Here is a 10,468-nt window from a genome sequence, read left to right as displayed (position 1 = left end):
ACCTCAGCCTCTGAAGCGATGTCCTAAGAGGCAAGAAATCTCATGGTCAGGAATACGGCGCTTCCGGTACAGCTGGAATGAAAACAAACAGCTCCCCTGTGCAGTACATGCGCGTGCAGAGCTGTAGCTGGAGAGTGAATCGGTGTGAACGCGGCAGTGCATGCATGCAAGCAACTGAGCTAGCAGTGTATGAATCTATGTGGTGATACAGACGGCACACAGGGTTGGCGACCAGAATCCTCGCTCTACCATTCTTTACCATAATTTTTCAATTACACATTTCTTGTGGCAATCAGAAATGTTAAGATGTACCATATCTGATAATTTCATGGAATTTCAAAGCCAGTTATGAAAGAAAAAGGAGACAATGTCATCTCATAAGTACGCCAATCATGCACTGATCATCATCATTGTTTTTTTTTCACTCCAGCTGCCACTAAATACCCGTATGTCTGACCATGAGAATATCTTGGACTCCTGCCTGACCGCATGACACGAGATGTCAAATGTTGGCACGCACATTTGTGAAGGATTTTTCTTTCCTCGAATATTCATGTCTGTGCAATTCATCCCCTGGTACGCAAAGGACATACACCACAATGTTTAGACTGTGTTACAAAGCCCCTTGAGAATGTTCTACTTTCTGTCTTCATGTTCTGAAGAGCCCTTGACAAAACTTAATAAAATATGTGTAACTAACTCATTTCCTGGATGAATCAAAACTTAGGTCACTCCATATCACCAGTATCAAGTCATTATGCTTGGGCAATCTATTATGACGATTCAAAATATATAGAGCAAAGACTCCTTGTTCAGACCCTACTTTCCACTGGAAAGCAGCTTGAAATGAATGCAGACAGGAGCACTGACAACCTTTCCTATAGCTACTATCAGTTAAACATTATTTTGAGTCTGAATTGGGGGGGGGGGGCTGAAAAAAAAAGAGCAGCATATTTACTGTTCCATTGTGATTATGCTATGTTCACTGATTCACTCTATGCATTCACAATGGCATTCTGAGACCACCACATGCGATATTCGTAGCAACCCTGATGAAAAATGCAAACATTTTACCGCGCACAAGTCATATTTGTGATGCATGTAAGGAATAACAACGGATGCTCTATGTGTGAATACAAGGAGCTCTGTGCAGCAAGGGCAGAAGCAATGCGCACTTGTTTTACAAAGGATCATAAATCCATACCTACATCCCACTTACACCTGTCTTCACAACCATTTGTGTATTGCGGTTACTTGTTTTACATCCTTCGTGGGCCACAAATCATTGCGTGCAGAGCTCACAGACTACAGGCTGGGCCCCGTACTCGCATCAGAGTTTTTACACCTCATAGAAAGACCATTTATTAAGGGACAACCACATTGTTGACCGAGAGTGAAACCTACATTGTAAAACAATGCACTTTGTTTACATCCATTAATTTCTCGCGATAACAACAATGAGGCCTAGCAACATGAGGCCTTCATATCAATGAGTGCAGGGTAGATAGCATGTGAGATATGTGATGTAGATATTAATGCAACAATCACATTGGCCTCCAACCTGTCCACTGTGGCCATCTGCCTACAAAGGCCACTTCCTTCATTTCCCTTGAGTGGTCCCTCTTTGCAGATTTGACTTTATGTACTACAAATTTTCCTCTGCAGAAAGGCAAAATTAAAGGACGGGAGAGGGGAATTTCATCTTCTGACGAGAATTCTATGTCTATTCTACTAGTTCTTCTGCGTGGAAAGGCTGAGGAAACAAGACTTTCTCCGGTCACTTTGGCTGGCCGGCCGTCACTTCAGCCTCCTGTCATCAAACTGGCAGGATGAGGTTGGACATCAACTCTCGAATCGAGGGGAAGAGGGTGCACTCATCTGAAGGGGGGAGACAGTGAAATTTCGAAAGTACCGCTATCAAATTTCAGTCTCATTTCTCATGCAGTCGATATCATGCACACAAACATAATCTCACAATAATGCACATTTAATAGCGTGTTGCCTGTGAGTAAACATCTAACTTGTTGCTTATAGATGCATCACTTGGTAGGTGTTACATCTTTGTGTGTGTGTGTGTGTGTGTGTGTGTGTGAGAGAGAACACGCTTGTGGTGGGTGAATGCATGCCTTTTGCTTAAAAGCATAAAATGAGAAAGAAAGTAATCATTACCAATTGCATTCTTAAGCTTTCACACTTTATTTGCACTACATAAATTATAACATGCCACGACATGGCCTGTCATTCTGCCTATATCTACCAATAGCATAATGACCAAAAAAAAAAAAAAAAAATGAATGCTTAAATCGTTTTTTATCCATTTGAACATCTTTTTTTTTAAATCCATTTGAACATCAAATCAAATCAAATCAAATCAAATCAAATCAAATCAAATCAAATCTTCATACAGCTGCATCAGGCAAGTCTGACAATTTCTGATTCACTTTTTATAAAAGTGTCAAAGACAACAAACTGTTATATTCACTTGTGAATACACATGAAAGTCTACATTCCATTCAGCAAAAAACAACGGCACACATACACACACACACACACACACACACAAAAACAAATACACAAAGCATAAAACTCACTGTTATTGGGGAACTCTGCCCATCGGCGCAGCATGCCAGCGATGATCGTGTCGTTCTGGCTGGTGGGCATGTTGGCCCGAATGTCGGAGATGTGCTGGGTGGAGTTGGCCTGGATGTCATACAGGATGGGTACGATGACGGACTGGTGCTCCTGGCCGACCAGCCCAGCGACCTCAGCCTGCCGGCTCAGCTGGACCTGGGTGTGTGGTGGAATGAGGGTCATGGGCATCTTATTAACATGTATCTTTATATCTCGACAATTTACAGATTTCCAACTTCTATTAATTCATTTATTTCTTCATTGTTTTTATCTATCTCTTTATTTATTTATTCTTCTTTTTTCTTTTTTTGAGGGGGTGGGGTTTTCTAATGGTTCAACCAAACTGTTATGACACTGCCATCTACTGATGCCTGACATATATTGTCCATATTTTGAAGCAAGAAAGATGAGCTTATTCTTTGTAATGGCAGATGCTGATACAATTCTCAGGAGATACTGGCTGCAGTTACTTTGAATGGATGACTCTTCACATCACACATTTTAAATCTTGTGAACGTAGACACAAAAAAATAATTGACTTCACTATGATACTATGAATTACATCACTTCACAAAATTTTCATTTGAGTGTGATTGGAATATGCACCAACTGTTCATGAACAAATGCCAAATATTAGAAAAAGAATGAAGTTCAGTATTACATGGCCATATGGAATGCAAAACAATCTCAGAGACATCACTACAAATTCTGACACTAGTAACTATCTACACAAACACCTCATGAAAACCGAGAGGTTCTTCTCCCATCCGGTGCTGCTACAACTCGTAAACATTTTGACATGAAATGGAACCACCAAAGATAGGATTCATCCCTGTTTATTGCATGATTGGGATGGGGGAATGGGGGATGGGGGGATGGGGGATGAGGGGAGGGGGGAAGGGTGCGGAGTGGGAGGTGAGAGGGAGCTTACAAAAAGTAGCATCTTAGACTTGATGACGACGGCGGGGATGCCAGCAGCAGCGAAGGTCTGGAACCCCTGGGGCACCGTCAGGCAGAGCTGAAGGGACCACCTGAGGGACGGGTCTGGCTGGGTCTCCAGGTGCATCAGCTGGATGAGGTCCTTGAAGACACCGGCCGTGGCGCTCAGCATGCGCACAAAGGAGGTGAGGGCCTTGGGCTTGAACGGCGGACACACCACCTGTGTGAGAAGGGTTTAGGGGTAAGGGGTGGCAGGCACCAGTCAAGCAAATGTGATAGTAAAGACATGGGGAGTGGAGGGCAATGGAAGAAGAGAAAGGAAAAATTGTGTAATTCATGATGTCTTCTGGACCCTCTTATCTTCTTACATTCCTTCCCATCACTTCATGTATAAATGATTTATAATGAAAAGAAGATGAGGGTAAAAGCCCTCATAACTTCTCCATTATTTCTATGCTGCAACCAGTTCAGCATGACAGAGATAGGACATATGGAAGGAGTGGCAGGCACCAGTCATATGGAAGGAGTAAACCCCCTTTTCCTCAAATAAAAAAAGAAGAAACCCAACATCAACAATAACAAGCAGAAAGTCAAGATGTATTCTCTTCATGGTCAAGTTTTTATCCCTTAAATAGCCGTGTTTACCCCTGACAGGACCGTCGCCCCAAACTGCCCACTGCCACTCGAGACAGACGAAGGCTGTCAATGGCATTGAAAGGATTAAAGGAAACCAACGCCCAAATATCAATGTGGATTGAGTGAAAGCAATAATATTAACAGAACACATCATTAAAAGTTTGAGGAAAATCGAACAATCGATTCAAAAGTTATGAATTTTTTAAGTTACAGTGCCATCATTGCTGGGTAAAGGAGACTTCTGCACTTCATGACGTCATTTTGGACAACAATGTACAGAAAATAAAGGAGAATTCCACAAAATCTAATTTTTCATGAAAAGCGCATATTCCATCAGCTTGTTATGGACATATGTGAAGGGCAATATTATTCCTCCTGCTTTGTGAAAGAGGCAAGTCAAGTGCTCTTTCATCATGATAGAAAAGTGAAACTATGTTGCATTTTCTTCAAGATTTCTTTATATTGCTGTCCACAATAACAATAATAATAATAATAATAATGATAATAATAGTCAGTTCCTAGAACGCATAATACCATAAGATAGTCTCTATGCGTGTACAAAATTAATGAAAACAAAATCTATCACATATTTCTCTATTCAAACATGTAATCAACAATTATCAAAAAGGTGACATCATGAAGTGAAGTAGTCTTCTCATCGAGCAGTAATGGCACCAAAACTTAAAAAAACAAAAAAAATCATAACTTTTGAATGGATTGCCTGAATTTCTTCAAACTTTCACTGATGTGTTCTACTAATATTGCTGCTTTCACTTAATCCACATGTGTATTTGGGCTTTGGTTTCCTTTAACTGGAACGATTCTCTTGATTCCTGCACCCACTTCTGGCAGCCAATAGGGCCAGACCCATGCAATGAAGTCAACTTATCAGCTAAAAAGGACGAGATGACGTTCAAAGCTCTCACCTTGTTCTCAAAGTAACGCTCAATGACCTGCAGCTCCTCTGGATTCCATCTCTCCTTAGCATCTGCAATACAAGCAAAGTGAATAAACAATTTCATAAAATTTCCTTGTTCAAGCTCATGAATGGATTTCCATATAATCTAAATTCATTATAGGGCAATAGGGTAATGTTCAAGGGCATGCATATATCGTCGGCTGAGAATGAGAAGGACGTTAAATTGCCTCGAACACTACAGGTTTAATGGCAACTTAATACCCTTCTCATTCTCGGCCGATGATATTACAGTGACATATTTGCTTTAAAAATATACATATATTTCATACTGTTTGGATAAGAGTGTCCTAGTAGCTAATCATCATGAACTATTAAAGGGATAGTACAGTACTGGTGGAGATGAGAATTGGGCTTTTAACTTTTTGCGAGATATCGAGAAAACACTTATGAAATAGTACAGAGCATACCATTCAAAGAGGAATGCAAAGTTTATTTGATGAAAATCAGGTTTGGAATGACTGAAACATCCAAAAACAAAGCGATCGTAAAAAAGTGTGGGTCCCACACTTTATTAGAATCGCTCTATTTTGGATATCTCAGCCATTTCAAAACCAATGTTTATCAAATAAACGTTGAATTCCTCATGGATTTACATTCTCTTTCATATTTCATAAGAGGTTTCTCATTATCTCACCAAAAAATGTTAGAAACCTAAAATTAGGTCTCAATCAAAACTATACGATCCCTTTAAGATGCTTTCATAAGGCAAACTTACAGTGATGTATGAATGGTTTTTTTAATACTTCTGATTTGTATCAAATAAAACAAAAATCTAATTACTCGAGGAAACTAGCACGGGTTAATACAAATAATCAGCCATACTCTGTCAAGGAAACTGTCATTAAAGACCCCCTGTAGTAGACAGGATATAATTTTAATCATCTCTCATCTGTGCTTAAGGCAAAATAGATGTTTCTTCATGCAAACACAATATGTTACCAATATTTTGTTATTCTAGGTGTATACATAATAAAGACTGTGTTTCCTATTGTGTCTACTTGTTTGTACATGTGAACTGTTACAACATTCCAGCCACATGATACACTGGCCAAAGATGGTAGTCCCACACAAGCGATCTTGTGTAGGGTGATATGCCTTTTTTTATTTTACCTTGGCTCTGTTTGACCTGTAGATGCAACTGTTGCATGTGCGCTGGGTTGAGCCAGACACGAAATTCAAGGGAGCTGTTCTTGAACTGCACCCCCTGGTCGCTCTGCGGAAGCATCGCCAGCTGTACAAAAAATCCGAAAGAGAACAGGCGGGTGTAAGATATGTTACAATCCCCACATGTACACAACCTTGTGTGAAAGACTAGGCAGAATAATACCTTGTCCCTAAACTTTCTTCTCTGCTCAATCTATTCTGAATCAGATAAGCTACATGTAAGGACTTGAGAAAAGGGCATGCAAATAAAGAGAGTAGAGAACTTCTTTGCGAAGAATGTCACATGTTGTTTTACTTCAAGCTTTCTGATCGAGATTCTAAAATCTCCCCACAGACTTGTGCATGTTCCTCTATGTTGGTAGTGGGCTGAAGTTGCCAAGATTGCATTCATTATGACACTGGGACACAGAGAGATGGTACCAATCAAGATATTTTTATTTCTTCTACAAATAAGTGCAAGGAGAAGAAAGCTCTGAGTTTTGCAATCACTAAATAGCAATGGGAGTATGACTGTTGAAATCTTTGAGACATTTCACTGATTATAAGAAGCTTTATTTGGCACAGAAAATAGTCTTCAACAGTCCTTTAAGAAATCCCCATCATGAAAGGTCAATCATTCCATTTGTTTTCTCAGGACAAGAGCATGTTATATCATTCAAATCATACATGTAACTGCAATCTTGATTTTGTTCACAATGTCATAATATATCACCCTTCAGTAAAAGCTCGTTACTAATACAAAGATCAAAGATGCATATGACTTGAATAATGGTCTGATGTCTAACAGAGCCATAACAGAAGCTAACAACACAAAAACAGACAAAACTGCATCATTTTATATGCACACAGCAACATGAAAGCAAGGGATTGGTTTTGTTTGTTTGTTTGTTTGTTCATTCCTTGATGATTTTTCTATTCTTGGCGTGAGACTCTTTCTTTAGCATCCAGATGAAAAACTGACGGAGAGTAATAGGAGGGTATAGCAACTTAGAAAGCTGGTACTTACTTTAGACCGGAATCCTTGATCTGAAGGGGGTATGGTTTGATTCTGAAAAAAGGGAAAAAAATAAAGAAAGGGGGTAAACAATGTCATGTATACCACAAGAAGTATTCAGTCAAGGTGATCTAAACACACCTGAAAACCATAAATGTAAGCATGTTTCAAGAAAGTCTTATGACAGACTTTTTGCTCATAAGACACACTTATGAGAGACTTCATGAAGTGAGTTTTATTTCTCTGTATAGCTACATATGATTGACTTCGACTACTCTGAGATTTTATGTAAGGATTTTTATGTGATGACTTCATGAAATGGACCCCATGTTCTGTATAAAGATTTACTGATCACAGAAGACACAACTTATCACTTTACTAAAGACTGGTAACCAAACTATGTTGGTCTGTACAAAAAGAAAACCTCGGCCTAAAAATTAGGTCCGTGGCGGCATAAAAAAATCTGGAGTTTTCTCTGTTGTTCCTTTTGTTATGTCCTACGAAATTCTTTGTGTGAGCTGACATTTATGAGTCAATGTATGACCTATGTTGCTGCTAATAGTAATGAAAGAGCCAGCTATGGATGGCATATCTGAATATTGGCTATGGAAAGAAACACAGGATATGTACAGGAAAAAACAATGGCCAATGTCCCCACTACAATGATAATTGTTACCCACAGATGAATATTAACTGAATACTGTACATGCAATATACTTGATGGTGTGTATTCACAAAATTAGTAACTCACAAAGATTTAGCCTCCCAAGACAAAGATACACTGGATATGGTTTCCAAGGTTGGAAGTTTGTGCCTTTTCTCCTGAAAAAATACAATACTTCTTTCTCACTATGTCAATGTGCTTCTTACTTGTGAGTTCAACCCCTCGCAAAATTCTTTCACAAGTTCCCATTAGCAAAGTATATGGCACATATGGTAATGGTTGGGCAAAGCAAAGCAGAGCTTTTGATTTTTAGCTCTGCGTTGGCTCCTTGTGCAGGCAAATGGTCATCACCTGTTCAGATGTCAGCACGCGCTTGAGGTGGCGCTGGAGGTACGTGGAGCCCAGGAACCGCTCGATGGGAGCGCAGAGGTAGGTGCTCACCGAGGTGGGCGTGCCCGGGATGGCGGCCGGGGTGAACATCCGGTTGAGGGCATCGTGGGAGAGGATGGTGGGGAGGCAGGTGGCCAGGTTGCGATGGGGCATGATGCGGGCTGGACGTGGCACTACCACACAGAAGGAAAGAAAAGAAAAGAAGTAGAAAGGATAACACAATTACGGTGGAGTGAGGTGAGACTAGCACATAATGTAAGTCACCTCTTGACCGTTGTGTGACGATTAGATATTAAGCTGCAGAAGCAGCAATGATGGCGGGTCCATTTAGAATTGCAGTGCTAGCACTGAAGAGGCCAGTCTTATTGAATATAAGACCATTACGATTATCATCATCATCGTTATTTACATATTTGATAACATAATTAACATCTTTATCGTCATAGTTACTATTAAGAGCATCATCACTTATCACAATTCATTATATCCAATTTTTCTTTACACCAAATGAATTTCTTGAAACGACAACAAATTTACCTTCATCTGTAAGACATCATCATTAAAAAGTAGCTGGCAATTAAGGTACGACACACAGAAAAACTGCCACATATACATCTCCTGCACATGATGATCTGCCAAACTTGATCATCTTACCAACTTGTCCCTGCTGGCCCGTCATGCCGCTACTCCCCGGAGAGAGGGTGGTGGCACCCATGCTGCCAGGCGACTGGGCCATCCCAAAGCGCTGCACGGGGGAGGGGCCCGGCATGGAGGGACTGCCGGGCCACTGGCGGGAGCCCGGCGAGGGCATGGCAAGACCCATGGAGGCAGTGAAGGGCGAACCTCCTTCCGCCAGACCTGAGAGGGAGGGGGATGGGCAGAAAGTGAGGGGAAAAAGGCATAGAGCAAGTGGGGACAGTGATCCTTGACTGACAATCTGCAGACATCATCTGAAGTCTTGCCTTCTGTCATGCTAAAATTATGTATCAAGTTTAATCAACAAACGTGCTTCCTGACGTTTTGTTTTTGCCATTACCCTCAATGAATTTTCTCTTAGTATTCACAGTAATACAGATTGAGCATACGGCAATCTCATTCATAGTGAGAACAGCATGAAAACAGAAAGCCACTGTAACTACATCATCTCTGCAAAACGAATTCCTTTCATTCCTAAAACATGCTTTCTTTTCTCGAGAGGTCTTCCATATAAAAGAATGGCTGTACAATCAATGTTTGATGTTCCTCCTCACCACTTTCAGAGTTTCTATCATCTTTGCTTCAACTGGTCCATCATATTTAACCCTTTAACTAAGTTTTGATAAGAGCAAAGATTAAATTTATCACGTTTTACAGTAGATACAATGTAAATAGTCCACACATACAAACAGACTGAAAGATACTGCCGTTAAACTGAACAAGGTGACAGCATTTTTTTTCAAAATCACAAATATTGTGTGCACAGCGCTGTAACTTAAACTTATGTCTATCAAAGGGAGTGCTGTGATATGATTACCTTCTATTAAAGGATAATAAAAAAAATCACTCATTTGCTTAAATAATATCATCAAATGTCTTACAGAATGCAAAATACTTTTGTGCAGGAGTACCGTTAGGTGACGACAGACTTATGTTGACTTTTACAAACGCAATGCCAATATCTTTCCAGAAGATACTGGTAAATTACATCCGAAAAGGGCAAGTAGTGAAATAGGCTGGCATACCTGGTGAGGGGGTCCCCTTCATGACAGCCGATGGGGAAGGTCCGGGGATGGATGGAGGCGAGGCAAGTGGGTACGCACCGGGAGACATTGTGTACTGCACATGTAGTAGTCAACAAATGAACACACACACACACACACACATAGAGAAGAGATAAAAAAGTTGTAACTGCGCACAAAAGTATCAGCTTTCTTTTTCTTACACTTTGGCATGCATTCTGACCTCATTTTATCCAACATACTAGTATTCACTTTAAAGGTGAAGTGTCAAGAATTAATAAATGCTGAAGAAGCAAGTTTCAATATTAAGCATCTTCGATTCGATCACAAAGAAGCTATACCAAGCCAAATAC

The 10,468-nt window shown here is 40.3% G+C and overlaps 1 protein-coding gene across 1 annotated transcript in view; it reads right to left on the bottom strand.

Moving 5' to 3' along the window:
* Positions 1–930: 930 nt before the first annotated feature.
* The window catches only part of LOC139715428 (mediator of RNA polymerase II transcription subunit 14-like), a 47,933-nt gene continuing 38,395 nt past the window's right edge, over positions 931–10,468 (bottom strand). The window contains exons 30-38 of the mRNA XM_071627003.1: positions 10,119–10,212; positions 9,052–9,255; positions 8,359–8,570; positions 7,356–7,397; positions 6,296–6,416; positions 5,133–5,194; positions 3,563–3,790; positions 2,592–2,787; positions 931–1,878 (exon numbers count right to left, since the gene is read on the bottom strand). Of these exons, the coding sequence (XP_071483104.1) occupies positions 1,817–1,878; positions 2,592–2,787; positions 3,563–3,790; positions 5,133–5,194; positions 6,296–6,416; positions 7,356–7,397; positions 8,359–8,570; positions 9,052–9,255; positions 10,119–10,212 (1,221 nt within the window). The 3' untranslated portion in view covers positions 931–1,816. The remainder of the gene's footprint in view (positions 1,879–2,591; positions 2,788–3,562; positions 3,791–5,132; positions 5,195–6,295; positions 6,417–7,355; positions 7,398–8,358; positions 8,571–9,051; positions 9,256–10,118; positions 10,213–10,468) is intronic.

The sequence above is a fragment of the Diadema antillarum genome, unplaced genomic scaffold, assembly GCF_040938485.1.
Source record: "Diadema antillarum isolate AM-2024a unplaced genomic scaffold, OU_Dant_1.0 scf00000048, whole genome shotgun sequence".
Taxonomy (NCBI): Eukaryota; Metazoa; Echinodermata; class Echinoidea; order Diadematoida; family Diadematidae; genus Diadema; species Diadema antillarum.
Note: the sequence above shows the minus strand (reverse complement) of the source record. Positions and strands in the feature narration are given on the sequence as shown.